At 32.5% G+C, this 13,037-nt stretch overlaps 2 protein-coding genes across 2 annotated transcripts; one reads left to right on the top strand and one right to left on the bottom strand.

Moving 5' to 3' along the window:
- Positions 1–7,504: 7,504 nt before the first annotated feature.
- On the top strand, positions 7,505–11,114 carry LOC147305308 (uncharacterized). The gene is made up of 6 exons (XM_086277965.1): positions 7,505–7,830; positions 8,141–8,403; positions 8,599–8,789; positions 8,923–9,016; positions 9,198–9,391; positions 10,012–11,114. The coding sequence occupies exons 1-6, from the start codon at positions 7,633–7,635 to the stop codon at positions 10,197–10,199; spliced, it is 1,128 nt and encodes a 375-aa protein (XP_086134091.1). The 5' UTR covers positions 7,505–7,632; the 3' UTR covers positions 10,200–11,114.
- LOC147305307 (uncharacterized) lies at positions 7,930–12,745 on the bottom strand. Its single transcript, XM_086277963.1, has 6 exons — positions 12,405–12,745; positions 12,008–12,136; positions 11,608–11,801; positions 10,964–11,111; positions 10,664–10,868; positions 7,930–10,583 (listed from the first exon to the last, which is right to left on the bottom strand). Exons 1-6 carry the CDS (start codon positions 12,612–12,614, stop codon positions 10,279–10,281), a joined length of 1,191 nt encoding a protein of 396 aa, XP_086134089.1. The 5' UTR covers positions 12,615–12,745; the 3' UTR covers positions 7,930–10,278.
- Positions 12,746–13,037: the final 292 nt, after the last annotated feature.

Below are 13,037 nucleotides of genomic sequence, written 5' to 3'. Positions count from 1 at the left end.
GAATGAACAGAACAGAATTTGAATCAAAACAATGGAATTTTAAAGCAAATAACAGAATTAGAATGAAAACAACAGTATTTGAATGAAAACAACAGAATTATAATGTACAGAACAGAGTTTGAATGAAAACAACGGAATTAGAATGTACAGAACAGAGTGTGAATGAAAACAACGGAATTACAATGTACAGAACAAAATTTGAATGAAAACAAAGGAATTAGAATGTGCAGAACAGACTTTGAATGAAAACAACGGAATTAGAATGTACAGAACAGAGTTTGAATGAAAACAACGGAATTAGAATGTACAGAACAGAGTTTGAATGAAAACAACGGAATTAGAATGTACAGTACAGAATTTGAATCAAAACAATGGAATTTGAATGAAAACAACAGAGTTTGAATCAAAACAACGGAATTAACATGAAAACGACGGAATTTTAATGAAAACAACAGAATTTGAATAAAAAGAGTAGAAATAGAATGAAAACCAAAGCATTTGAATGAAAACAACCGAATTTCAATAAAAAGAACGGAATTAGAATGAAATGAATAGAATTTGAATCAAAACAATGGAATTTGAATGAAAACAACGGAATTAGAATGTGCAGAACAGGGTTTGAATGAAAACAACGGAATTAGAATGTACAGAACAGAGTCTGAATGAAAACAACGGAATTAACATGAAAACGACGGAATTTTAATGAAAACAACAGAATTTGAATCAAAACAACGGAATTAACATGAAAACGACGGAATTTTGAATGAAAACAACAGAATTTGAATAAAAAGAGTAGAATTAGAATGAAAACAAAAGCATTTGAATGAAAACAACCGAATTTCAATAAAAAGAACGGAATTAGAATGAAATGAATAGAATTTGAATGAAAACAACGGAATTAGAATGAACAGAACAGAGTTTGAATGAAAACGATGGAATTTGAATGAAAACAACAGAATTTAAATGTACAGAACAGAGTTTGAATGAAAACAATGGAATTAGAATGTACAGAACAGAGTTTGAATGAAAACAACGGAATTAGAATGTAAAGAACAGAATTTGAATCAAAACAATGGAATTTGAATGAACAGAACAGAGTTTGAATCAAAACAATGGAATTTGAATGAAAACGACAGAATTAGAATGTACAGAACAGAGTTTGAATTAAAACAATGGAATTAGAATGAACAGAACAGAATTTGAATCAAAACAATGGAATTTGAATGAAAACAACAGAATTAGAATGTACAGAACAGAGTTTGAATGAAAACAACGGAATTAGAATGTACAGAACAGGGTTTGAATGAAAACAACGGAATTAGAATGTACAGAACAGAGTCTGAATGAAAACAACGGAATTAACATGAAAACGACGGAATTTTAATGAAAACAACAGAATTTGAATCAAAACAACGGAATTAACATGAAAACGACGGAATTTTGAATGAAAACAACAGAATTTGAATAAAAAGAGTAGAATTAGAATGAAAACAAAAGCATTTGAATGAAAACAACCGAATTTCAATAAAAAGAACGGAATTAGAATGAAATGAATAGAATTTGAATGAAAACAACGGAATTAGAATGAACAGAACAGAGTTTGAATGAAAACAATGGAATTTGAATGAAAACAACAGAATTTAAATGTACAGAACAGAGTTTGAATGAAAACAATGGAATTAGAATGTACAGAACAGAGTTTGAATGAAAACAACGGAATTAGAATGTAAAGAACAGAATTTGAATGAAAACAATGGAATTTGAATGAACAGAACAGAGTTTGAATCAAAACAATGGAATTTGAATGAAAACGACAGAATTAGAATGTACAGAACAGAGTTTGAATTAAAACAATGGAATTAGAATGAACAGAACAGAATTTGAATCAAAACAATGGAATTTGAATGAAAACAACAGAATTAGAATGTACAGAACAGAGTTTGAATGAAAACAACGGAATTAGAATGTACAGAACAGAATTTGAATGAAAACAAAGGAATTAGAATGTGCAGAACAGAGTTTGAATGAAAACAACGGAATTAGAATGTACAGAACAGAGTTTGAATCAAAACAATGGAATTTGAATGAACAGAACAGAATTTGAATGAAAACAATGGAATTTGAATGAAAACAACAGAATTTGAATGAAAACAATGGAAGTTTAAAACAAACAAAAGAATTAGAATGAAAACAACAGAGTTTAAATGAAAACAACGGAATTAGAATGTACAGAACAGAGTTTGAATGAAAACAACGGAATTAGAATGTACAGAACAGAGTTTGAATGAAAACAACGGAATTAGAATGAACAGAACAGAGTTTGAATGAAAACAACGGAATTAGAATGTACAGAACAGAGTTTGAATGAAAACAACGGAATTAGAATGTACAGTACAGAATTTGAATCAAAACAATGGAATTTGAATGAAAACAACAGAGTTTGAATCAAAACAACGGAATTAACATGAAAACGACGGAATTTTAATGAAAACAACAGAATTTGAATAAAAAGAGTAGAAATAGAATGAAAACCAAAGCATTTGAATGAAAACAACCGAATTTCAATAAAAAGAACGGAATTAGAATGAAATGAATAGAATTTGAATCAAAACAATGGAATTTGAATGAAAACAACGGAATTAGAATGTAAAGAACAGAGTTTGAATGAAAACAACGGAATTAGAATGTACAGAACAGGGTTTGAATGAAAACAACGGAATTAGAATGTACAGAACAGAGTCTGAATGAAAACAACGGAATTAACATGAAAACGACGGAATTTTAATGAAAACAACAGAATTTGAATCAAAACAACGGAATTAACATGAAAACGACGGAATTTTGAATGAAAACAACAGAATTTGAATAAAAAGAGTAGAATTAGAATGAAAACAAAAGCATTTGAATGAAAACAACCGAATTTCAATAAAAAGAACGGAATTAGAATGAAATGAATAGAATTTGAATGAAAACAACGGAATTAGAATGAACAGAACAGAGTTTGAATGAAAACAATGGAATTTGAATGAAAACAACAGAATTTAAATGTACAGAACAGAGTTTGAATGAAAACAATGGAATTAGAATGTACAGAACAGAGTTTGAATGAAAACAACGGAATTAGAATGTAAAGAACAGAATTTGAATGAAAACAATGGAATTTGAATGAACAGAACAGAGTTTGAATCAAAACAATGGAATTTGAATGAAAACGACAGAATTAGAATGTACAGAACAGAGTTTGAATTAAAACAATGGAATTAGAATGAACAGAACAGAATTTGAATCAAAACAATGGAATTTGAATGAAAACAACAGAATTAGAATGTACAGAACAGAGTTTGAATGAAAACAACGGAATTAGAATGTACAGAACAGAATTTGAATGAAAACAAAGGAATTAGAATGTGCAGAACAGAGTTTGAATGAAAACAACGGAATTAGAATGTACAGAACAGAGTTTGAATCAAAACAATGGAATTTGAATGAACAGAACAGAATTTGAATGAAAACAACAGAATTTGAATGAAAACAATGGAAGTTTAAAACAAACAAAAGAATTAGAATGAAAACAACAGAGTTTAAATGAAAACAACGGAATTAGAATGTACAGAACAGAGTTTGAATGAAAACAACGGAATTAGAATGAACAGAACAGAGTTTGAATCAAAACAATGGAATTTGAATGAAAACAACAGAATTAGAATGTACAGAACAGAGTTTGAATTAAAACAATGGAATTAGAATGTACAGAACAGAGTTTGAATCAAAACAATGGAATTAGAATGTACAGAACAGAGTTTGAATGAAAACAACGGAATTAGAATGAACAGAACAGAATTTGAATCAAAACAATGGAATTTGAATGAAAACAACGGAATTAGAATGTACAGAACAGAGTTTGAATGAAAACAACGGAATTAGAATGTAAAGAACAGAATTTGAATCAAAATAATGGAATTTGAATGAAAACAACAGAATTTCAATCAAAACAACGGAATTAACATGAAAATGACGGAATTTTAATGAAAACAACAGAATTTGAATAAAAAGAGTAGAATTAGAATGAAAACAAAAGCATTTGAATGAAAACAACCGAATTTCAATAAAAAGAATGGAATTAGAATGAAATGAATAGAATTTGAATGAAAACAACGGAATTAGAATGAACAGAACAGAATTTGAATCAAAACAATGGAATTTTAAAGCAAATAACAGAATTAGAATGAAAACAACAGTATTTGAATGAAAACAACGGAATTATAATGTACAGAACAGAGTTTGAATGAAAACAACGGAATTAGAATGTACAGAACAGAGTGTGAATGAAAACAACGGAATTACAATGTACAGAACAAAATTTGAATGAAAACAAAGGAATTAGAATGTGCAGAACAGACTTTGAATGAAAACAACGGAATTAGAATGTACAGAACAGAGTTTGAATGAAAACAACGGAATTAGAATGTACAGAACAGAGTTTGAATGAAAACAACGGAATTAGAATGTACAGTACAGAATTTGAATCAAAACAATGGAATTTGAATGAAAACAACAGAGTTTGAATGAAAACAACGGAATTAACATGAAAACGACGGAATTTTAATGAAAACAACAGAATTTGAATAAAAAGAGTAGAAATAGAATGAAAACCAAAGCATTTGAATGAAAACAACCGAATTTCAATAAAAAGAACGGAATTAGAATGAAATGAATAGAATTTGAATCAAAACAATGGAATTTGAATGAAAACAACGGAATTAGAATGTAAAGAACAGAGTTTGAATGAAAACAACGGAATTAGAATGTACAGAACAGGGTTTGAATGAAAACAACGGAATTAGAATGTACAGAACAGAGTCTGAATGAAAACAACGGAATTAACATGAAAACGACGGAATTTTAATGAAAACAACAGAATTTGAATCAAAACAACGGAATTAACATGAAAACGACGGAATTTTGAATGAAAACAACAGAATTTGAATAAAAAGAGTAGAATTAGAATGAAAACAAAAGCATTTGAATGAAAACAACCGAATTTCAATAAAAAGAACGGAATTAGAATGAAATGAATAGAATTTGAATGAAAACAATGGAATTAGAATGAACAGAACAGAGTTTGAATGAAAACAATGGAATTTGAATGAAAACAACAGAATTTAAATGTACAGAACAGAGTTTGAATGAAAACAATGGAATTAGAATGTACAGAACAGAGTTTGAATGAAAACAACGGAATTAGAATGTAAAGAACAGAATTTGAATGAAAACAATGGAATTTGAATGAACAGAACAGAGTTTGAATCAAAACAATGGAATTTGAATGAAAACGACAGAATTAGAATGTACAGAACAGAGTTTGAATTAAAACAATGGAATTAGAATGAACAGAACAGAATTTGAATCAAAACAATGGAATTTGAATGAAAACAACAGAATTAGAATGTACAGAACAGAGTTTGAATGAAAACAACGGAATTAGAATGTACAGAACAGAATTTGAATGAAAACAAAGGAATTAGAATGTGCAGAACAGAGTTTGAATGAAAACAACGGAATTAGAATGTACAGAACAGAGTTTGAATGAAAACAACGGAATTAGAATGTACAGAACAGAGTTTGAATCAAAACAACGGAATTAGAATGAACAGAACAGAATTTGAATGAAAACAATGGAATTTGAATGAAAACAACAGAATTTGAATGAAAACAATGGAAGTTTAAAACAAACAAAAGAATTAGAATGAAAACAACAGAGTTTGAATGAAAACCACGGAATTAGAATGTACAGAACAGAGTTTGAATGAAAACAACGGAATTAGAATGAACAGAACAGAGTTTGAATCAAAACAGTGGAATTTGAATGAAAACAACAGAATTAGAATGTACAGAACAGAGTTTGAATTAAAACAATGGAATTAGAATGTACAGAACAGAGTTTGAATCAAAACAATGGAATTAGAATGTACAGAACAGAGTTTGAATGAAAACAACGGAATTAGAATGTACAGAACAGAGTTTGAATCAAAACAACGGAATTAGAATGAACAGAACAGAATTTGAATGAAAACAATGGAATTTGAATGAAAACAACAGAATTTGAATGAAAACAATGGAAGTTTAAAACAAACAAAAGAATTAGAATGAAAACAACAGAGTTTGAATGAAAACAACGGAATTAGAATGTACAGAACAGAGTTTGAATGAAAACAACGGAATTAGAATGTACAGAACAGAGTTTGAATCAAAACAACGGAATTAGAATGAACAGAACAGAATTTGAATGAAAACAATGGAATTTGAATGAAAACAACAGAATTTGAATGAAAACAATGGAAGTTTAAAACAAACAAAAGAATTAGAATGAAAACAACAGAGTTTGAATGAAAACAACGGAATTAGAATGTACAGAACAGAGTTTGAATCAAAACAACGGAATTAGAATGAACAGAACAGAATTTGAATGAAAACAATGGAATTTGAATGAAAACAACAGAATTTGAATGAAAACAATGGAAGTTTAAAACAAACAAAAGAATTAGAATGAAAACAACAGAGTTTGAATGAAAACAACGGAATTAGAATGTACAGAACAGAGTTTGAATGAAAACAACGGAATTAGAATGAACAGAACAGAGTTTGAATCAAAACAATGGAATTTGAATGAAAACAACAGAATTAGAATGTACAGAACAGAGTTTGAATTAAAACAATGGAATTAGAATGTACAGAACAGAGTTTGAATCAAAACAATGGAATTAGAATGTACAGAACAGAGTTTGAATGAAAACAACGGAATTAGAATGTACAGAACAGAGTTTGAATCAAAACAACGGAATTAGAATGAACAGAACAGAATTTGAATCAAAACAATGGAATTTGAATGAAAACAACAGAATTTGAATGAAAACAATGGAAGTTTAAAACAAACAAAAGAATTAGAATGAAAACAACAGAGTTTGAATGAAAACAACGGAATTAGAATGTACAGAACAGAGTTTGAATGAAAACAACGGAATTAGAATGTACAGAACAGAGTTTGAATCAAAACAACGGAATTAGAATGAACAGAACAGAATTTGAATGAAAACAATGGAATTTGAATGAAAACAACAGAATTTGAATGAAAACAATGGAAGTTTAAAACAAACAAAAGAATTAGAATGAAAACAACAGAGTTTGAATGAAAACAACGGAATTAGAATGTACAGAACAGAGTTTGAATGAAAACAACGGAATTAGAATGAACAGAACAGAGTTTGAATCAAAACAATGGAATTTGAATGAAAACAACAGAATTAGAATGTACAGAACAGAGTTTGAATTAAAACAATGGAATTAGAATGTACAGAACAGAGTTTGAATCAAAACAATGGAATTAGGGTCCGTGTACTTTTCGGTATTTGAAGTTTTGTTTCAGAAACCAAAACGAAAAAACGATATTTAAAAGAATTTTCATTTTTTTAATTTTTAATAAAGAATAAAATGGGCGAAAATAACTTGTTTTTTCATTCGGTGGTAACAAATAGCCGTCATACACTTAAAATTAGACGTGCTTTTTTGGATTTCTTCGTGATTCAAATAATGAAAGTATACTAGCGCAAAAACAAAAAAATAGACGCATTTTCAATGTCTGAAACGGGAAGTACTTCTTCTGCGCGTTTTTTTATGGCGCGCGCACACCGTCCCCCACACAAGAGATCGACGGCCTTAAAGTTACACTGGAATAAACAGAGGATGGACCATTACGTTGTTTTTAGGAAAACTAAGAGAGTGACACTCCGGGACGAAGACATGACTGCAGAAAAACTGGGTCGCATCTTTCAGGTAGATATGTAAACTTCGCAAACTTTGCTTTCAGCAGTTTTTTTTATGAACGTTATTGTTCTTCCTTACTGCGGAACGGCTAACGTTAACATTTGGTGATTTCATGTAGGCCTACTTTTACTAATACTATGTCTAGCCGTCTTCATTGTGCTAATATGTGAATTGTGCACATGTGCTAATGTGTAAATAGTTATTCATTGACTTTTACCGGCTACTAGCTAATAAGTAAGCCTTTAGAGCCTATTAACCGTGTGCACAGGAGTAACACGTTAGCAGAGCAACGTGATTTACGGAAACTTTTCTTAAACAGGTATCCGCGCATACTCTGTACATCACGGATGATTCAAACGTGGCTATGTTCCCCGGTGCGGTCTCTGGTGTTTTCAGCGCATTAGACCTTACACCCAGAGGTCACTATGAAGTCCACGGAGAAGACATGGAGTCAATTCCAACAGCAGGTTCCAGCGGGCAGCGTTTTGCATTTATGCGAGCACCAGCTGTGGCAGCGTCTGCACCTTCACGTTCACAGCAGGCTACTTCAAGTTCCCCTATGTCCTCCAAAACATTTCAGAGGTAGGATGAGTCTGTGTTCTTGAATATTAAATTACAGAACAGGCAAAATAAAAAGAAACATAAGGTGCATGGATAGTTGAATTGTTAAGAATAGCAAAGCTGTTTTAGTACAATTTGCCTATAGCAATCACTGAATGGATTTGTGGCCTGCTGTCTTTTACAAGATATGTAAAATTATTATGTTTTGTTTTACAGATCAGTGTACTTTGCAGATGTAGTTGGTGGGAGGTTGATTCCCAATAGAATGGTGGTTGTACGATTCCTGGAGTCTGAGGCTACGCTTCAAGGGATAGTAGGAAAAGTGCAAGATGCCATTGGTAATTACAACCCAATAATTTTGACAGATGCACAGGGCAATGCAATTCTGGAGTCGGAGGGCACAACAGGTGAGCCATAATATTACAGCTAAAGCCCATATCTTATGGAGAGACATGTCTTACCAGACTCTTTGTAATATTTATTGGGTAATATGGTATTGGCTTCTAAACAGGTTTCTTTGGTTTTGTTTTTCATCTGTAGGGTCACAGTACTGGAGACAAAATGCACGAAAAATTCTTGCTGTGCCTGAACAAGACTTTAATTGCCTCCAGGGAACAAAGAGGAAGAAACTGAGGTATGTGAATAAATATGTATATACTATAGGATGAACATCAATATAGAAGAATTAATTTGATTTAAATCCTATAATAGCAGTAAGACATCACTACATAAATCATCATCTATCAGTAAGTGATGTGATGTTTCTTTAAGCCAGTAAGTAGCTTTGACATCTGATTATCCATTTTTATTTGTAGCAGCCGTAAAGATGATGACAGTGCCAGTTTGGGAGAAGTGAGTGACAAAATAGAAGAGTTGGTGTTGGCATCTCAAAGTCTGCCAGCTGTCACAGCAGCAATCAAAGAGCTCACTGATCTTGCAGTTGCCCAGAAAGTCACAACCCCCAAGCTGCAGACACTCAAGGAGGGATTTAGCTGCGTGGTTTGTATGAGTATGTTCAAATGTTGCTTAGTAAATACATTACATCTACACTAACATTTTAATTACAATTAAAACAATGTCAAACCACATTCAATCATTACTTTGGACAAACATTTTTTTACCAAACATAGGCTCTTTATTCAGCAGTGTCCATTTAAATACTTAGGCACAGACAATCAAGATGCAGGTCTACTGTAACATAACATTCAAAAGTTTACATGCACATTTAATTTGGGTTCTCCTTGCAATCTTGACTATGAAAGTATAGCTTTTCAAATTGATTACAATGTCAGTATGGGTGACGGTACACTGTTCACAGTAATGTAAAACTAAAAAGTTCACATTTAAAATGGGACTGTAGTTGCATATATTGAATCAAGTACCTGTAACTTTTTCATTTTTCTTGCTTGCTAATTGAGAAAATGTACTGATTTTGCCCCTCATCAATTATAGACAAAAATATAGACAGGGACTTTCTCAGAACAGCGTGAACAAGAGGAATTACAGAATAACCAAAAATATTCTGCATGCTGTCTGTAAATTTATGTCAAGACTGACTTTGAACCTATAGTTTGAACTAAATTCAACATAAATGGATAACAGTCTCACTTATCTGATTTACTTTTGCAGACATCATTGAGGATCCAGTGTTCTCACTGTGCTGCAGAAGCATTATTGGCTGCAAGACATGTGTGGAACAGTGGCAAGAGACATCACAGCACTGTGCAAAATGCAGGGAGAGTAACAACGGAGTTCTACAAATTACTGGTCTAACAGCTGCATTTTCTGTATTGAAATCTTTTTTTGCAGAGGAGTAATGTAGTGTGTACACACAAATGTTTACAGTCAGTTGATTTTTTTTTTTGTCTGTTCTGTACAGTTTACAGATGCAGTGGTTCATACATTTCTCTGAGTTATGTTTATGAGACAGAGCAGAGCTTCTTTGTATGGCATAAAGTCACCATTTACGGCTCTAAAAAACAAATGTGAAATATCAGGATATTTTTCTGCAAAATGACTCTCTGTTCTAAGTTTGTCCTGTTCGGTTGTGAAGGGATCAACTCCAAAAGTCGAATATTCTTTGAGTGCAGATCCCAAGTGCTGCCTGTAAAGGTCTGCTGCTTCAAGTGCATTTGGCAAGAGCTCTGGAGAAATTCTTCTTTTACACCCATGTTCTGCAAAGTGATTTGGTATGCCTTTTCCTGTAAAAAATAGAGGAGGTGTTTAAATGTTCATTATCAGGGTTGTAAGCAATCTGACTTTTTTTTTTTTTTTTTTTTACCTGGGATTCTATGAGCATTCCATGATTCTACCACACTTGCAAGACCAATGTTACACAGCTGACAGGTTAGATTGGACACACAGTATCGCACAAGGTTATCCTCCATATCTATCTCCTCCTGGTCCATCAGCTGGAGTAGGGCAGTTTTTAGTGGGTAGTTGACACGGTTGTTGATTTCAGGCCAAATCCTTTCAACTGTGTGGTTCTAAAAGAGTTAAAAGAAACATGTCTTAAATGTACGTAGTAGTACACGTAATAGTATAAGAATTTCAGCTGATGTTAATGGTACTTAAATCTTACTCTTGTGGATGAGGTCTGTAAATAAGGCAGTCTCTCCTGATTGAAGCGATGATGTGACAGCATCTCTTGCATGAACAGTGTTAAATAAAATTCCTTTCCATGGTCTACTCGCACCTGGTCCCACATACCATAGGTGATCACTGCAGGTCTGGTACAGGAAAAATAAAGAACATTTATTAACTATTTTGCTTTAAGACCAGCAAAGGTGTTATTATTTTGAATGTATTCATTCATGTTTTTTTTGGGTAATATTTTAGTTGTAGTAGGACAACATATATTTCTTAAGTTTCTTTGCAATGTCACTGTCATGCTCAGACTTTAGATGTATGTCAGAACAATTGAAAGATATGTGGAAATCCAAGAACCTTGTTCCATTCATAAATGAACACTGATTAATTGCAATAAAGTAGTTAAATGATTCATGTGCAATTCCATTTTATTTATTTTTACATTAATAGAAAATGTTGATCAAAATGTTTGGTAAGTTCTTAATATATTATATTCAGGAACATAACCAGACCCATCTGTTGCATGTCTAATTTAAATTCAAATATTGTAAATTTGGGTGCAGCTCATGTCCAATATGACTAACATGTCCATCAAAACACTTAAGATGAAATAAATGGTTTGAGAGGTTGTATTACCTGAAAACATATTCATAGATGCTCAAGTTGTTTTTGATTGGCATTGTGGAATGACTCACAATCTTTTTACTGAATCCATCTACAGCTAAAACATGGGTGACTCCAAACATTACAAGTTTCTCGTTTTGGTCCAGGTGAACCTTGTGCCCCATGCATTCAGCATGGTACGGTGTGGGATTAAGATTCCGAGCTCCCTTACAAAAAAATCACAAAAATAAATGACAGCTGACTGGATAAAGGCAGATTTGATCATACGTTTGAGGAAGAGTCAAGTAACTGTTAAAGCAGGGCGTACATCTGTTAAACAGAATTAGGCCCTACCATTACATGATGTATATCACAAATATGACAAAGAACATTGGAATACAGTTCTAGTGGAAGATTAAATAACATAGGCTACCTGGCGTCTTGCTTCATGATAAGGTTGATGCACCTCTCTTAAAATTGACCCAATTCGTCCCTCTGCAGCATGTACCCCTTTTGTGGACAGATAGCCCTTCATCATTTTGCGGCCATATGTTGGGCCCACCTGTTTAAAATAAAAGATCATGCTACTACTAGAACAACAAATGTAAAGTAGCTTATTCTGAAAGCAAATGTGTAAAGCTAAAGTATTGTGCTAATTAACTGTACAAATACCAGTGAGAGACATCTTTAAAATAACTAACGTTACCCACCACCCGCAAGACGCTAAAACGCGCGGGCGCGGGCGCGCGCACACAGTCTAGACTAACCCCCTTACAACCCAGTTAAGACAACCATACACAGTCATAAGGTGAAGGAAGAAAGTACCTTACCTCATTTATAGCTTGTGTCACCTCAAGCTCCAACCGTGTGTCCGAGAGTCGACAGCTAGTGATTTGCTCAGCACAAAACTTTCTAACATTTCTCGCAGAAAATCCTCTCACTTCCCCGTGTTCATATGACAGACGCTCTGATATAATTTCCGATGACAGGCCTTGTTTTGCCATCTCCATGATCACGTCTGAGTATTTTTCCAACGTCATGATGTCCACACTACAGTGTTTGCCATAAGTTTGCGCATCACTTGTACAGGTTGTTGACCTACTAAAACTTCCGGTTCAGACAAAATAAATAAAGGGCCCTTTCTCGTTCTTTTTTCTTGGGTTTGTCGTTTCTGATGTGCGAAAGGACAAAATGAAAAAAACAATTGTTTTACGTTTTTCATTTTAGCTTTTTAAGTTGAGAATTAAATAAGTGTCTCATTTTCTTTTTTAAATTATACTTTCTGAAACGAAACTTCAAATACCGAAAAGTACACGAACTAATTAGAATATACAGAACAGAGTTTGAATGAAAACAACGGAATTAGAATGAACAGAACAGAATTTGAATCAAAACAATGGAATTTGAATGAAAACAACGGAATTAGAATGTACAGAACAGAGTTTGAATGAAAACAACGGAAT

Source organism: Aulonocara sp. 'chitande type north' Nkhata Bay, linkage group LG20 (genome assembly GCF_057382095.1).
Source record: "Aulonocara sp. 'chitande type north' Nkhata Bay isolate Kocher_YH1m ecotype deep benthic linkage group LG20, A_spYH_male_GT1.1, whole genome shotgun sequence".
Taxonomy (NCBI): domain Eukaryota; kingdom Metazoa; phylum Chordata; class Actinopteri; order Cichliformes; family Cichlidae; genus Aulonocara; species Aulonocara sp. 'chitande type north' Nkhata Bay.
This window is presented reverse-complemented; position numbering and strand designations above follow the sequence as displayed.

Coding starts and splice junctions, on each gene's coding strand:
- LOC147305307 (XM_086277963.1), bottom strand. CDS start 12,614: ATGACGTTGGAAAAATACTCAGACGTGATCATGGAGATGGCAAAACAA. Junction 11,112..11,607: donor ATCTATGAATATGTTTTCAG/GTAATACAACCT, acceptor TTCCTGTACCAG/ACCTGCAGTGATCACCTATG. Junction 10,869..10,963: donor TACAGACCTCATCCACAAGA/GTAAGATTTAAG, acceptor TAACTCTTTTAG/AACCACACAGTTGAAAGGAT.
- LOC147305308 (XM_086277965.1), top strand. CDS start 7,633: ATGTCTGAAACGGGAAGTACTTCTTCTGCGCGTTTTTTTATGGCGCGC. Junction 8,790..8,922: donor GGAGTCGGAGGGCACAACAG/GTGAGCCATAAT, acceptor TTTCATCTGTAG/GGTCACAGTACTGGAGACAA. Junction 9,392..10,011: donor TAGCTGCGTGGTTTGTATGA/GTATGTTCAAAT, acceptor TTACTTTTGCAG/ACATCATTGAGGATCCAGTG.